Raw genomic sequence first — 17,000 nt, 5'->3', positions numbered from 1 at the left:
TGCGGCGGCGGGGCCGGGGCCGGGGCGGCGGAGGCGGCGGGCGGGCTCCGTGCCCGATTCGGTCGCTAGGAGGCACAGCGAGATCAAACAACCGGGCAGCCCCGCGAACTTGAACCTGGCCGGCTCCGCCGCTGCCTCCCGGCCGGCGGGAGGGGGAGGGCGCCCAGCTCCTTCCCCTCCACCCCCCCACGGCCCCCCTCCTTCTCCTTCTTTGTTCTTAATTTTGCGCGGAGTTTGCTTGCTCCGGGAGGCAGCGGGGGATGCTCGCCTTCCCCCTCCCCGGGTTTCCCCTCCCTCCCCCGTAACGTGTTGGCGGTTCCCATTGTACCCCCAAGTCTTTTCCTTGCACCGCACGATCCCAGGACGCAAACTTGGGATTAAACAACCCCTCTCCATCCTTCCCACGGTACGGTGCGGGGAAATGCCCCGACAGCGCATCCGCGTTGCCCCGCGGGCATTTCCCCGCACCGTACCGTGGCATCCCCCCCTCCCCGCCCCATCACCCCCAGTACCTCCTTTCTCCCGACACTCCAAAAGCCATCCCGCTTTTGCCGGTGCGGTTGTTTTGGCGACTGGGAACAGGGGGAAGAAGGGGGGAGTAGGAGGGCGAAGGGGGAAAGCTGAAAAGACATGTTGGTGGAAGGGCAATTTGCATGAAAAATAGAGACGGATGATTAGGGACCCAGGCAGGGAATTTTGATTGCCCCAGAATTAAAAGATGGATCCTGCATATCGGAGGCAAGACCAGGTGAATTGTATTCCGGTGTTTTCTTTGTAATCCCGGTATTTTACATTTTGTTTTAAAAGTAGCAGTCATAATAAAAAGCATATTTTTTGTCGGCTCTGCCTCCACCAGGAGCCAAATGTTTTGCAGCGAACACGGTGCCAGCCGTATTTCATACATTAGTATATAATTCTTGTTAATTAGCAATAATTTACGTTAAGAGCATAGAAAATGTTGAGGTTACAGATTTTATATCTGTACATTTGATCATCTTGTTATTTTCAAGAACTTTGCCTCCTATAAAATTAATTAGGTGAAATGTGGAGGTGTAATCAGCAACCTCTGAATTACCACTTCATTTCCTGGTTTTGATTGTAAATCAGCCCAGTCCGTACAGACTTTTAGCAAAGTCTATTTTTGCTCAGCGCTACTTTTAACTGTCTGGTGTTGAAGCAGCGGGTTACCTTCCCCTGCTAAATAATAGTGACAGCGTCAGAAAGGAATCAGGCCGCGGGAAAACATTATAATTGAGTAATGATTATGCAGAGCTCCTCGCTAAGCCAGTTCTGAGGGGAATACGGGTGGTTTTGTGTCTTCTGCTGCGGAGGGTCGCCGAGCTCGAACTTAGATTCGCAAAATACCTTTGTCTGCGGCGTGCAGCGAGCTACTGGTGGAATTAGTCCTGCAATAATTTACTCCCTCTCGGTCCGAACGCAAGGAACGGCTGGGGAGGAAAAACAGCCATGCCCCGGCAATCCCGCAGAAACACCCTGCTCCTCTCCCGGCTTCCCGAGGAGTGTGAGACGCACGCACGTTGTTGCCTCTTGCTCCTGTCGGTCTGTAAGTTTAGGAGAAAACCCCAGCGATTAAGACGTTGTTTTTATTAATGCGAATGTAACCTTCATATTCCTGTGGTTGACCTTACGTTAAATTAGAAGTAGTACTAGAGGCAAGAAATGATGGACTGGATCCCTGTGTCCTAGTTGGAGCTGAGGTACGGCGAGGTAGTGTGCTCTTTCAATATTATTTTACGCAGCACAACTGGGAGCTACTCCAGATCTTCCTCCTCAATATTCAGCCTAGGTAGGGTTGAAATAAATTTAACCTGAGTTCACTGGATTTTTGCACTTTATCAAAATCAGTTCCAATATTGTGCAGTCAAATTAAAATCTATTTTTTGATTCTCTGTGGCTTTAAGTTCATTAAATGTGAAATTGGCAGCCAGCTAAAGAAGGTCAGGCTGATTAACTGTTTAGGAGTTGTATTCTGTCTCTCTTGCATTACCTGGCAGTGTTTTGAGGTGGGCTGTATTTGTAGTACCCTCTCCCCCTGCTCACTGCTGTTAGCCTGCGTGTTGTATTGCGCAGGCAGAGGAACACCAACACGCTGCTGGTATTTATTTTTTTTTACCTCGTGAAAGGCAATAGCGGTGGAGACTGCACAGAGATTGCCAAGGTATTTCTCTGCAAATTTAACCTAAAAAAAAAAAAAAAGCCAACAGAAAAGAGAGCCGAATCTGCCTCGTTAGAGCATCCACTGACGATTCTGTGAGCAGAAATAGCCTCATAATGAAGCTTTTTGGAGCTCATTCAGAAAATTTGTCAACTTTGACAACATTAGGCAAGGTATTTTGAGTTTAAAGAAGGCGCTTCTCACTGTTGCGAGGAAATGTGGCAGTTGCTTGGCCAGGCTGATTTTTAGATGCTGAGGGCCACCAGTGCTAACACGCTCAAGATAATTTAGGCATTCCCTTATTTCAGGATTAAAAAGCACAAAATGACTGATTGCCTTGTTTCCTTAAGTACTAGAAAATATCCCATCCATTTAATATCTCTGGGTGGACTCGGTGGTGAATTTGCTATTTATTTGAATCCTGAGGAGTAGCTGAAAAGTGAGAGGTGCCTCCCCCCCAGCCCCGCAGGCATTTCTACTGCACTTGCTTTTTATCATTTTGGTTTCTGCCATCTATTTATCTATCTATTTATTTATTTATTTGCCTCATCCCCTCCCTCCCCCACGAATAACTACTGCCTTTAGATTTTTTTTTTTTCAATTGGAAGCCGCAAACAGGCCGACAGGGACAGTGACACAAATCCATACGTATGTGCGTGCACGTGTGTTCTGAGGGCTGTGTGTGCCCTGGGTGTCGGTGCCCGGGTGTGTGTGGCCATGCGGGCTGGCTCTCCCTCTCTTTTCTTTTCCACACATACACACGCTTCCTGCACGGCCTGGACAGGGAATATGCGATATCTGTGTATATTCAAACACCTTTTGTCTACGCTGTATTTCAGGCTTCTGAATTTCAGAAAGTGGGTCTGGCTCGTGGAAGATACACACCCATGTGGTGTGAGAGAGTGTGTGTGTGTGTGTGCAGTGCTTTCAGCCTTGGATTCATATACATAAATAATGCATCCAGCAATAAAACACCGTATTCGTAGTAGCACGAGAGTTTCGCAGTTATTCCAGCCTGTTCGTTCAATTTTAGCACCGAACGGTTCGGCGAGTCAGAAATTTGCCCTCGTGTAGGAACACGGGGACAGTTGCGGTGCTCGCTCTCCCGAGTTCTGCATGCTACAGCTGCTTCTGCCAAACCTCTTCCCCGTAACTGATGAATCCATCCCCTCGCTGCCGTGCTGACAGCCGTGTTGCATGGCTTTAGCTGGGGGGGGGGAGCAGGCGGACGTGGAGAGCGGGGTGTAATATTCATGAAGAGGGGGCTCGGCGCGTTCCTCCCCCCCCTCTGCGCCCGGTGCCTTTCCCGAGAGCTCTAATGATTCTCCTTTTGTTTCTCAAACTGCAGCCGAACCTCTTGAAGCCATTCTCACTGATGACGAACCTGAACATGGCACATTGGGAGCTCCGGAAGGGGACCACGACCTCCTCACTTGTGGCCAGTGTCAGATGAACTTTCCGTTGGGGGACATTCTTATTTTTATTGAGCACAAACGGAAACAATGCAATGGCAGTCTCTGCCTAGAGAAGGCTGTGGATAAGCCACCTTCACCCTCACCAAGTGAGCTGAAAAAAGCATCCAATCCTGTGGAGGTTGGCATCCAGGTTACGCCAGAGGATGACGATTGTTTATCAACGTCATCTAGAGGAATTTGCCCTAAACAGGAACATATAGCAGGTAAATTAAAGCAAGGAGAAGTGTTTGCGAGTTTTATTTCCGTTTCAGTTGCAAACGTAGCGTGTTGGCAGTTGCGAACTGCTGTGTCTGTCTGTGTTCTGCTCGCCGTGACGGGCCCGTGGTGTGTTCAGTACCCTCCCTGCCTTGGGTTGGTGGTGAGTGGTATTTCCTAGTGCCTGCGCAGCGGCAGGAGCAACAGGCACGTGCCGTGCCAGCCGATGTTTCCAGCGGTATTGTTTGAGGCCGCTCTCGTGATTTGCCTGTATTGTAGCCACCGTCTCCCGGTGTCTCTCCTGCCGTAGCGCTGCGGGAGGAGGTTTCAGAGCCCTCCGCGCGACAGAGCGAGGAGCTTTCAAGTCTTTGGCAAAGTCAGGGGTGAAAGAGTTAACCGAGCATCAGCCAGCCTTGGTTCCATATTGGCTGTCAGCGTATGGACTGTAATTAAACACAGCCCCATGGCAAAGTGACACCACCGACCTTGACTTTAAGATGCCATTTTCGACTGGCCAGGCCAGAGTAGAGAGGGCAGTTGCTGAAGCGCACAGACATGCTTATTCGGAAAGTTTAAGGGCATGTTGGAAATTTCAAAAGGTTGGTTTGACAGGAAAGGCTGCTCTCTGCAGCCTGCCTCCTCAGCCAAATGATAAATGCTTCGCTGTGCTCTCTCTTGTCTCTGATGTGGTTTTGACAGATGTATCTTGATTTTGTTTGCGGTTTACACAACCACATGTCAGCCGTACAAATGTCCAAGGCAGAGTTCTGTTTTGTGCAACAAACAATATGAAATGTGATTTTTTAAAAAAATAGGGTGAATAATACCATTTCATAGTGCCTTTTTTTTTTTTTAAAAAAAGGAGGGTCATTTGCTGTGCAGATATTTTCACAAATGAGGTCAAAAAAATAAGAGTGTACCATGTGAAAGAAAATCCCAGAGCCCTGGGAGTGTAACAAGGCACGCTCTGCTTTTAAAACCCTGCTAGTAAACAAAAGTACTACCCATTTGCAGCGAGCGTTGCAAATCACTTCAAACCGCGCCAATACTGCTGGTTGAAAAAGGCAAGACCGCAGTGTATCAACACCAACAAATGCCTGAACCAGTTTCAAACTCCCCTCCAGCGGTGTTTGGGATGTGGCACTGCCGGTACCTCTCTTCTGGAAGCCCACAGGACCGCTCGGGGTTGTCGGAGGCGCAGTACATCATCACATGATGTGCTGGAGCTTGTCTTGGGCTTGCTTTGGCCACAGAGTTAAACCATAATAGGGCAGTAGGCGCAGGGAGGTTCAGTGGGATGCTCCCGCAGCCTCCCTGGCTTATCCAAACCGACCGTCAAATCGTGCTGGAGAGCTGGAGTTTTAAGAGGTTTTGTGGTGGCAGCAGATAAGTGTTGGGGGGTGTGTGTGTCTGTCTGCGCACGTGTCCGTGTGCAAAGCCGTGTGCGTGCACACGCGTACGGCGTGTGGGCGAGTCCGTACTGTTTCTGCAGAGGCTCAGCTACTGCTAAGCTGCATTTTGAGTGAGACTTAAAAACCCCAAAAATTCCCCATATTGCGCTTCCCAGACATGGATGTTGAAGGTGTTTTTTCCCAGAGTGGTAGAGGGCAGTGCCCATTTCCATGTGCTGCCTGTGATCTGACGGGAAACGAGCAGAAGCGTAGGGCATGATTAATGAAGCAAGAGCCTGGCAGAAGGGATTTGTAGTCTTCCGAGCTCTGGAGCCATCCTAAATCACCAAATATGGAGGAGCGGCGGTGTGATGTAACGCTGTATTTACGTACGGCGCCGCTCTGCTGAAAAGACAAAACACAGCGTCTGTCAAGCAAGAATTAAAACATACTGTCCTCCCTGTGGTCCCAAATAGGTCCTTGGGCTGGAGGGATGGACACACCGGGGAGTTCTGCGTGAGGGGGATTTCCTCCACTGGGGGTTTTGCGCTGGTGTTCGGTTGGCGCGGGAGACTCAGCGAGCCAAGTCTCGTTTTGCGTGGCGCGGGTGACGCGAAGCGAGAAGGATTGGGGCTCATGTGCTGTCAGGGGGCTGTTAATTCCGAAAGGGCCGTGGTTTTAACTGACTGTGAATGGTTTGGTGAGCAGAGGCAGTGGGTGAGGAGAGGTGCGCACTGGCAGGGGCCTGATCCTGCTCGCTCTTACTTGTTGGGATCACCTTTGCTCTGCGGGCGGGCCCAGCTGGGAGCGGCCTCGGTGCTGCGCAGGAGGGTCCGTGGTGATGGGCAGAGACCAAATTGCAGTTGTCAGGGCTCTCCTGCCGCAGGTTTTTTGTGTGGTGGTGCCCAGCTGTGCTGGTGGACAGGAGGTCCAAGAGTGCAGGTCCTCTGCACCTTCTTGTCTGGGCCAGAACCAAGGGACACTTGGTTGTTCCTGTTGGTTGGAAATGCAGCCTGGCTATGGGAAGGGGAGAAGGTGCATCAGGAGTTATGGGATCTTGCACTATCCCTACCCTTTGTGTTTTCATCTCCCCTTTCACCTGGATGAGTTCAGATCCCTTGTGTCATGAAGAAGTGTGATGATAGCTGGAGTGACCCATTGCTTGTAGCCAGTAGTCTGTGGGGTCTGGCAGTAAAATTACCAATGAGGGTCTTTGAGTCTGAGCTGTGGAGTTCAGGCTTCTGGAAGGCCCCTGCAGTGAACCTCAGGCTCTTCCAATTCTCCTATTTTATGTCTGATTTCTGTGCAAGAATGCAAAAAGCTAAAGATATGAGTGTGTTATTAAAAAGTACAAAAAAGACACAGGCTGCCTATAGAAAAACACACAGAAGTTGGGGGAAGTGATTCTTTCTGGTAAGAAACCAGAAGGTATGTATTTTGTAGCACTGTAAAAATGTTCCCGATTAGTTGTGAGGCTGAAAGAGTTCCAGGTTAGCCCTGGATACAGAGGTGGGTGAGCTCTGGGTGTGGTATGTGCTCTGCCGGCAGTTTTGTAGTCGGTAACTTGGGGTGTTACAGTAAAATATCATCTTAAGATAAGTAATGGTTAAGGATCTACAGGCGAGGAAGGAAGGCAGCGAATCATCCAAATGCAGGGAGAAATGATGTCTGTTTTAAGCGTCGCTAGGCTGCTCTTTATCCTCACCGTTTTCCAGAGGCAGGGATGAGTACAGGAGCTTATATGTGTGTGTGCAACCTGTGCAGGAGCCGTGAGATCCGTGTGGGTGCAGGCATGTGTAGGTACCTGGCTCTTCCATGTGGGTGTCTGCCTGCCCATAGCTCTGCCTTGCTGTAAAAATTTTGAGTGATGCTGATCCAGCGCTGGAGCTGAAACGCCATAAATTTAACTGAAAATTAATAGGATATGTTGTGTGGGTCCAACGAGGCAGCTTTCATCAATATGTATGTCAAAGCCTCACCACCAGATACCGGCAGCCCGTGATTTGCAGTGAGGGCGACGGCGGGGCTTTAGTTATCCGCTCTCGTGTTTTACAATAGGGGGAAATATTAACTGAAGTATCTGGAGATCAGTGAATGTAAAATTGCTGTTCACTTATTGAAAGGGCTGGAGAAATATTTATCGTCCGCCCGTGTCGGGTTTTTAGCGGTTTGTTTGTTGAGTGTATAAATCCGAGGGAATTAATGAAAGGTTGGGGTTTGGGTGAGGAAGGAGCTTAAATGTTACTTGGATGCAGTTGGAGGAACACTTTGGAGTGCTGCTGCGTATTCCCCTGTATAATGCCGAGTGTGTATCCGTGGATGCTGTATTTACTGTACAAAGAGGGGAGGAGGAGGAGGGGAGGTCATTTTTTTCTGCTCGAATCCTATATTCTCAAGCTGCTCGTGGCATTCAAATAAAACACGTGGGGAAAATCATGTAAGAAAACCCTCTGTCTGCAGCAAGCGGGGGAAGGTGGATATTATTTGGTACTAAATTTCAGACCGAGTATATTTGATTATTACAGTTCTCAGGAGATAATGTCTTTGAGCAGAAATTTTCTTGGGCTGTTATTAGTAGTTGCCATTATAATTCTGTAGGTTTTGAATGGTGATTCCTCATTTTGTTTTGTTCTGGAGGCAAAAAAAAAATAATATTGCTGTCTGCGTTGAATAGTTATCATTGCATCTGGACAATGAGATGAGAGCTTAAAGATAGAGAGGGAGAAAGAATGGGGAATGTGGGCATATTTTGGAGTCAGATTCTCTCTGCTTTCCCCATACAAAGAAACAGAGGGCACAGGCTGGGTAAAATATGGCAAGCAGGAAAAATAGTGAGGGTGCTGCCCAAAGGCTCCCGCTCCCGAGATTTGGAGCGCTGCGTACAAGCTGTATTTGTAAATAAGACAGAGAAAGGTTGTGAACCGGCAGCTTGGCTGTTTTGTCAAAGTACAATGTCAGAGAAACTCTTTCTAAGACAAATTGTAAATAGAAGTGTCATGATGATTGCATGATTGAGCTCTAGAAGTGTCTTGCAATTGTTGGCATTGTCAGAAGACTTTTGAAAGCTTAATTAAAGGCGGTGGCCTGTGCGGCTGTGAAATTTACTTCTCGGGGGGGAAAAAATGTAAAAAAACGTAGGGGATCAAAAAGTTGCTCTAATGCTGCTCGCGTGGGGATGCAGAGAAGAGTCAATAGTTTCCCTGCTTTCCCCATTCCCTTTTATAAATAGCGTTTTTTGAAGAAGCAAACACGTGACACCAATATCATCCTTTGTACGAGGTAAAGATTGTGTTAGTTTTCCTATTCCCTGCTGTTCCAGACAGTTAATGTAAAAATGGCTCTTTATTGGAAACACAAATATGAGTTCACTCGCAGCACAGAAGCAGGGTAGAAAGTTTCCCTCTGCCTTGGCGAGAGCCTTGCAGGGGAGCATCCGAGTGTTGCGGTGCCCTGAATATTTCTGGTTTGGTTTTGGTGTTTTTGTTTTTGGTTTTGTTTTGTTTTGTTTTTTATTATTCCTGTTTCTTGTAAATCAGATGTTCTGGTTTAGAGGATGAGAAATATATTTTGTGTGTGTGGGGGACAGTGAACTGTGGAGCTCTCCACGAGCAGAAGCATCGCCGCATCCAGAAAGCTCGTGGTTTAAGAGGCAACCGGGCATATGTTGAGCTTCACATGGATCTTGGAAGGTGCACGTTGGCATCACGTGCCGAGAGCGCGTTGAAAATCACGCGCGTAATAAACGCGAGGCCCTGCGCGGTGAGTCCCAACAGCCAACGCTGGGCGATGGAAACTGAGGCAGGGAGCAAATTAAACACCTTCTAATTAGCCCGGTGGGAGAAACGAAGTCTTCCCCAAACATTCCCATAATTTGGTAATGCCTCTTTTAAAGAGGAGGAGGCCTATTAGCGTCGCCCCGTTTTGTATATGCAGCCCTCGGCCCACGAGCTCTTTCTTATTTCATTCAAATAATAAGGGCGACTAAAGAGGCTTTGCGAGGCACCGTCGGGCAACGGGAGCCCGGCCTCCAGTTGTTTGCCTGCACGCATCCTCATTACGGGAATCTTTTTGGACAGAATTCCCTTCAAGCTCCGGTCTGTTTTTATATCCAGTAGGACCAGCTTTGTGCAATAAAAGGCGTTTAGCATCAAGCTTGGACATGGCCTGGCACGTTGCCACTTGTGTGTTTTTGTTTTGTGGTTTTTTTGTTTTTGGTTTTTTGTTTTTTTTTTTAGCTAATCGCTGAGGATCTCTCGTTACCTTTCTGCTTGTTGTGATTTTGTTGGGGTCGTGATGCTGCCACGGGTGTCGTGAGTCCAAGGAGGTTGTCTTTTCCCTCTGGCAGGAGGCTGAACGCAGCTTCCGTCCAGGAGCGCTCGATTTTATGTGTCAGCTACTGGGATATTGGACGAGTTCATAAAATACACCGAGCCCATATATTTTAATACATTAAGACATATATATGTATTTTCATATAGTAGCATGGCCCTAAAATTAACCATTGGTTGCTTGTTTGTGTTCCCCCCCCCCGGGCTAATGAACATATTTTATCTCACTTTGTGCAAAGACTCCTGGTAATGTTGGGCATAGCAGGTTTGGGCCCGCAATGGTTGGTATCAGTACATGGATTGCTGTGATTTGTGACACACTTTTAAAAATAACAGGCGCATTAATGGACCCACAAATCCCCCAAGCTGTTGGGGTGATCTGATAGTGAATTCCCATGAAACACAGTTTGCTCTTTAGGGCCCCCATCTTGGGTGCACTTTGCTCCTCCGGACCTGGACCAAACTCTTGCAGGAGCTGGACCAGCGACTGCAAACCCCCATGGATGGGCAGACCAAGTGCTCACAGTATTCAAACCCTCCTGTGTTAATGCCAAACCCATTTTAAAGCCCATAAACATCCTCCCCATCTTTCTAATCAGGTTTAGTATGCAACGCATCCCGCCCGGGGTTCAGCCAGTTTGTTTTCCAACCTTTATTGGCCAGCTGCACTCGCTGTGCATCTTTAAAATATTTCAGTGAGGTTTTTTTTTTGCTCTTCTTCCACGAGGGCTGGTAGCTTGGTGGCTCATTCTTCATTCGGAGGTGGCATTGCCTGGGGTTGGCAAGGGAAAGGGTTGCGGTGTGGGGTGTGGTGAGGTCAGCCCCGATCCCAGCAGGGAATTTGTGTTCTTCATTTGCCTTTACAATCGGAGCACAGCTACTGTACCTTGGAGCAGCTCTCAGGTGTGAGCTCAGATGGGCGCATGTAAATGTCCTGTCAGATGCAACACAGGAATATTAATGTTTCCTCAGCACCGCGCTATAATAAAGCTGTACACAGCCAGCTTAATATGCAGCCGGGCTGGGGAATTGTATAAAACTTCGATGGCCTGGTGTGAATGACAGCAGTGGAAAAAATATTCAATATGCCACAGTTTGCATTCTTGTTTGCCTTTGATCTAAACCAAAATGAAAACATCCACTTCTTTCCCTCCTGGTTTCACATAGGTGTCCTTCCTCTGCAAAACTGGTTAGTAAGTAAGGAAAGAAAACAAAGTGCGGTGCAGAATTATTTGAGGCACATCAACGCCAGCCCACTGGGGATGTAATTTTTTCAAGTATTAACAAACATTTATTTTTTATACTTGGGATCGTTTGCTTTGCTTTTCATTCTTTTTTTAGCGTCTGGGTCTGGTTGAAACAAAGAAAACAAGAGTCACCACAAACAGGGGCTGGAGCCTCCTTTGCCCCCCCAGCTGCGGGCACAGCCCAGGCTGTACATGCCTATCTCAGAGGTTTCATTTGCATCATCTTGTGTGTTCGAATCTTCAGCTCCATCCAAAGGTGTCTGTTTTTCAGCGTGGCTGTGTTCGAGGATTTTTAATAATGTGCTCATTTAACTGAATCAACAGCTGTCAGGAGCGGTTGTAGTAAATCCACAAAATGCACAAAGAAAAATACATACGTTTCCTGAAACAAAACACTTGAAACAAATTGGCTGCCAAAAAAAGCTGCTGAATTCTGGGTTTGCAGACAGTGCACCAAAGTGTTTCTTCTCTCCGCTCTCCCCGGAGACCTCTCCCCGCTCGCCTGCTGCAATTCTGCTGGAACTTTTTACCTGCACAGGTTGCTGTTAGAAAAAAAAAAAATCCCCAAACCCCACTGCTTCCCCCTGTTCGATGGGTATGGAGCTCAGATTTTTGTGTTTCACGCTAAACAGCCGAAACACCCAAGAGTGGGGCAAGAGGCAAAACCCAAATAACTGCGTTGCTGACAAGGCAGGGAGGCTCGATATCCCTGTGAAACAGCTGTCGGGAGAAGCAGTGCTTCCACTCTGCCCTTCCAGGTAGGCGTTGTCAGGGTGCTGCTGAGGTCTGAAGCAGCTCCGGAGGGTACGGGATCCACACCGGAGCGGATGCTCTGCTGGAGGGAGACCTTTGGGGAGCTTTGGTCAGTCAAAACCAAGGGCTTTCTGCTTCCATCCTCCTGCTGCTTTGCCTGAACGCTGAACAGTTACACCTACAATTTGATCTTAGCTGCAGATAGAAAAACCTCTGCCTAAATAAACAATGGAATTACTGCTGAACAACAAAGGCTCAAAGAAGAGCCCTGCCTTTAGTGGTGTTATTATTGTTGTTGTGGATAATATTATTATTGTTATTATTACTGCTATTACTACAACTAGTACCTTTTTTAAAATGACTACACAGTTTCCTCATTCCTTTAGGAAGTAAGGAGTTTAATTTTGCATTCATTGCTTGTTTAGTTGACTTAGCAGGTAGGGAAGTAAAAAAATGCAAAAATAAAAATGTGTTGTTTTCCCTCCCCTTTCCCCAAAATTCACAGCAATTAATTTGTCACCCGGAATTGCTTCGCTTCAGCATCACAGCTGGGTATTTTTTATTTTTTTTTTATTTTTTTTTGGACATTGAATGAATCATCTGGGTTTCGTTGCATTTTAGCTACTGAGTTTATTCTTTGTGGAGTAAGAGAATAGATCAGCAAAACTGTCGTGCTTCAGCCGGGGCATCTTCAGTGCGTGGAGCGTTTACTGTGCGAGGGTGGCCGGGGGCTTTTCCCTGTGTTTCTCTCTTATTGATGCTGATTTTCACGTTTAGGAAATAGTTGTTGTGCAAAGGGAAACAGTAGTTGGGGAGCCTTGTTCTCTTTGAGGAGCTAAAACACAGTGGGATGCATTTGGAAAAAGAGATAGAGGCTGTATTATTTTGTAATAAACTATAAACTGTCCTGTGTTAAATTTGTGTTACGTTAGAAAAAATCAATAAGGAAAAATTAAATTCTGATAAAGATACTCTTGGATCTTTGAAAACAACTGCTGTCCTTTTAACTAAAACATTTGAGGAGCTTCAAAGAGTATGTATTTCTTCTGATCTTAGAGCTGTGTGACTGGTAGCAGGGAAAAAAAAATCTTATTCTACATACAAGTGGATTGCTTAACAAGTCAGCACAGACACATACTTGTTTGTACCATAGAGATAAAAATTCCTGTATAAAAATAATTCAGTTGCTGACAGCAGGCATTGTGCTGGGGCTGCCTCTTTTGTGTTGGCCGGGGGTCAGGGACCACGGCTCCCACTTTCTGCCGGGGGGAGGCTGTCACAATCGCTTGCTGGAGCCTGGAAATAAGTTAATTGCTTTATTTTAAGGAATACTCAGAGCCCAGTGGTGTGTTTTTTTACGTCTCGGGAAGCAGCGAAAGAAAGCGGGGGGAAAAATGTCCTAATGGGGGAGATGACTTGAAGGCAGTCTGGGAGACGTGGCCTTCAACAGCTCGGTGACCCGGCAGTAGTTTCTAAACTTTTGGCTTTAATCTAATCCCAGTTTATGCTGTCACATCCCACAGTGGCCCTCCCTGAACTCTCCTCGTGTGAAGTAACATTGGTGTTGGGGGGAATCCATGAAAACTGGGGACTTGTGGCCGATCCAGATGTTTGCTGTCGTGGCTGTCACACGGGTCCTTTCTGTCCAATAAATGTTAAAATGTTAAAAAAACAAGGCATTAGCACAGCTCTGGGCATCCTCTTTTTAGCTCTGCAGGGGTGTGCAAGTAGGATAAGCCACGGGGCTGGGGAAGCCTGGTGAGAAATTGTATGGACGTTCATTCATCCTCCAAAGTTGGGGTGCTGAGGAGGCGGTCACAGCCTTCCCTCCCCAACCTCCTCCCGCCCCTGGGATCGCTGGAAAAGCGGCCTCCCCTCCTCTGCACCCTTTGGAAGGTGCAGGCAGGATCAGGCCCTGCTGGGGGCCGGCTGAGATCAGAGCCAAGTTTGGGAGCGGCCGCTGGCGCTGAGCGGTGCCCCCGCAAACTCCTCGGCGGCCGCGGCTGCGCTCCCTGGGAGCAGAGCGACTTTCTCGGTGGCACGCTCCGGTGCGGAGAGCTTTTCATCCCTCCTTTTCGAACGCAGCGAGCCCCTAAAATTAATGCTGCTGCACTTTGATGAAAATAATGTTTTTATAATACATTTGCTGTTTACACGGAAGATGTGACTTGAGGGGAAAAAGGCTTTTTTGGAGGGTGGTGGAAATCTTGTTAATCTGCTCTCGGAGAGCGGCACACAATACTGCCTATGAGCAAGTCTGTGCTGCTTTTGATAAATTACCATGTTTAGAGATAGGTTTGGCTCTTAAGGGCTTAGTTTTCTGAACAAAGTCCATAACAATGTTTTCTGCCTCTGTTTGTCTCCAGCCCCTTTGGCTTGACTCGGAGCCCTGTGTTTAGTTGAAGCTCCGTCTGGAAGATATAACAATTTTGCATTAAAAAAATAAGGAAATCACAGGAAGAAAAACCCTTTTGCTTTTTGGATGAATCTTACTGATAATTTGCTAAAGCTCATTTGAATTTTAAGCACTTCTTTAATCTTCAAAGGCTAAATTGCTTTATGAATATGCATGGTGTGGGCAGACTTTAGTTCATTACCTAGTTGTAAATTCTAATGACCATTAGGTCCTTGCAGTAATTGCGAATTGTTTTGCATTTTTGATTGGCCTATTAACATGTGCATTCGGCACACATCAGGCCAGCCTGTCAGGCTGCTGAAGGAGAAAAAAAAGGTGAAAATTGTTTTATAGCACCAAGATTCTTAGATTTTCAATCTTGGAAAATTGATGATGTAAAAAAATTAAAGCGGTGTTTTTTCTTCTCAAGATTGAAAGTTCACCAAGAGATTTGACATATTTAATTTACATGATGACTTTGCACTCCTTCATTAATGCAATTTGCATATGAAGCTGTTGTTAATCACTTTTGATCATGTTTTGTGTATTAGCTGCCTCAGTGGCTCTTCTCCCTCAGATGCTCCAGTAGAAAGCAGCAAAATGATGCATCTTCTTGCCAAGTTTCCTTTAGTGAATTGAGGAATTAGGAGTCTAACCTTGAGTAATTAAATATGTTCTATCAGTTCTCTTTTAATGTTAAGTACACTTGGTTGGAAGTGTAGAAGGAAATTGTTCCCATTTGGGGGAGACATTCCTTTAAAAAATAATTCTACGTGCACAGATAGAGAAGAATTTTTTTCCGTGATCTGGAGATGCCAGGGCAGAAGGGAGAGGTGATGGCAGGGCAGGATATGGTAGTGCCTGGATCCTTCTGTGCATGACCAGCCTTGAAGACAAACACCCCCCGGGCCTGATCCTGTGCTCTGTGTGTGTGTGTGTGCAAAGCTGCTGGTGGTGTTGGGGTGGTGGTTCTGCATTTGGGGGACGCTTGTGCCGGGGAGGGAGCGCCCTGTTCATAGGAGCAAGTTGTGCTGTGGGTGCTGCTCCTCTTCCAGTCGAGTCTTCCAGTTGCCTCATTGCAAGGAAGGGTCTTTTTCTCCTACCTGCCCGGGCAAGGCATTAATTGTCCAACCCTCCTTGTGAACTGGGAGGGGAAACTGGGAGCAGCCTGGCTGGAAGCCTGCCCAGCTCTCGTAACCTGCCCGGGCATCCCGTGCCAGGCCAGTGCCAGAGGCCGTCTACCACCCCTCCTGCCTGGATGGGGCTCGGCCTGTGGGTCCCTGTCCTGGGAGCACCGTGACTCCTGGCTGCCGGATTGGGCTCTTGCCTTTGCCTCATCCCTTCAGTTGTCCGTCTTTGGTAATTGATGCTCAGCTTTGGTTTGAGAGTTTATCACTGGGTAAGAAGATGAATCGCAAGGGTGAAACTGATACCCTGATTAAAGGAACTGCTTAATGAAAGAAAATAAACAGAGAGGGAAAATGACCATTCTGGAAGGAACAGAAGTATAATTTTAACCTCGGTGGAGACCTACTGCTGCCCTTCCATGACTTCCACCCATACCACGCTAAAAGCGTGGTTCAGTTCAAAGTTGTTAATATTCAGCTGGGAAACAGTATCCAGAACACAAATAAATTATTAAGTGCATGAACTTTTTCGGCAGTAAGATGAACTGATGGGGTCCATCTGTGAGATCCAGGGGCTTTTTATTTGTGTGTGTCGAACGATTCTGCCCTCTCCGACTTCATAGCCTTTGGTCCCTGGCCAAGTGCATGCATAATTGATTCCACACGCGCTATCATTTTCTTGATGTAATTGCTTTAGTAAGATATGATGAAATCTAATGGATAATTTACTGTATGAAAACGACAAAAAAGTAAATGTTCGTGTTTTGCGCCGGGTGTGGAGAGGAGAGTGCCCAGGTGACCAGCACGGGGGAGGGAAAACCCACGTGTCCCATCTCCCACGAGCAAAAATGGAGGTGGATCGCTGGAGAAGTTCAGAGCAAACTCTCTGTGATTAGCTGGAGTTTTACAGCACAGGTGAAAGTGAAACACTGGTGTTTGGAAACTTTATTTTTTCTTGAGCGATGACTTACTTGCTTTTCTAATTACCAGAATGTGAACTCAGATAAAAAGTTTTCTGCAGAAGGCAAGGGGGAGTATTTTTAGAAATCAGTGTGTCCTGGACTTGCTGCCCTGTGCTGCAGAAGGTCCTGACATTGGTGCCTTGCCTGGCAAAAAGGTCTTCTATTCTGGCTGCTTAAATAATGCACCAAATTAAATTCAAGGCATCGGTTGGGCCGGATGTATTTTTAGAGAGTTCAGAAGTGTATAAATATCAAATCCACATATAATTCCATCCACATCCAAAGGAAAATATTCCACTTCAAAATTTGACATCACATTGGTCTTTAAGAAATGATTTGTTAATCTCATTTCCTCTCCCCCCTTGCTTCCCAGTCCTGGAATATTGTGTATTCCTTTCCGTAATTTTTTTAAAATAGCCGTTTGAGGTAACATAGACACAAAAACATTTTCTCATTCACTTTCCCCCCCCCTCATGATGTTTTCAATGCACTAAAAGAGGAAAAAATATCCAAGGCAAACCCACATAACTGTAGCAAAACTGTTTCTGAGCAAGTCATAATAATGAACAACACATGATCTGAAATGTGATCAGCAAACATACACTTATGCCAAGGAATTTTTGCCATTCACATACCAAGGTTCTGTAAATCAGTAAACCGCGGCAGAGGAGCCCCCGGCAGGGCGAGGGGAGGAGCAGGAGCAGGAGCAGGAGCAGGATGGGCTGCCCAGCAGAACTGTCTTGTTCACAGAGCAGGGAAGGGGAACAAGTTTTCTCTCTTCCACCTTCCTCTTCTCCCTCTCGGTCCATGCAACAAAATGTACAACCTCTAAAAGAGAGAAAGTGCAGCCTGAGCTTTCCTCAAAAGCAGAAGCAGACAAATAAGTAGCGAAGAAATGAAATTTCATCGCAATGTGTTTTATGGGATTTTTTTTTTTATCCTTCCCCCACC

General features: G+C 46.9%; 1 protein-coding gene across 1 annotated transcript in view; it reads left to right on the top strand.

Moving 5' to 3' along the window:
* Positions 1-17,000, top strand: part of BCL11A (B-cell CLL/lymphoma 11A) — a 125,889-nt gene that overhangs the window by 63,276 nt on the left and 45,613 nt on the right. Inside the window, exon 4 of the mRNA XM_017821744.1 lies at positions 3,525-3,854. Within this exon, the coding sequence (XP_017677233.1) occupies positions 3,525-3,854 (330 nt within the window). The remainder of the gene's footprint in view (positions 1-3,524; positions 3,855-17,000) is intronic.

Source organism: Lepidothrix coronata, unplaced genomic scaffold (genome assembly GCF_001604755.1).
Source record: "Lepidothrix coronata isolate B3197 unplaced genomic scaffold, Lepidothrix_coronata-1.0 Scaffold92, whole genome shotgun sequence".
Taxonomy (NCBI): Eukaryota; Metazoa; Chordata; class Aves; order Passeriformes; family Pipridae; genus Lepidothrix; species Lepidothrix coronata.
The sequence above is the reverse complement of the archived record's forward strand: the minus strand, read 5'-3'. Positions and strand labels throughout refer to the sequence as shown.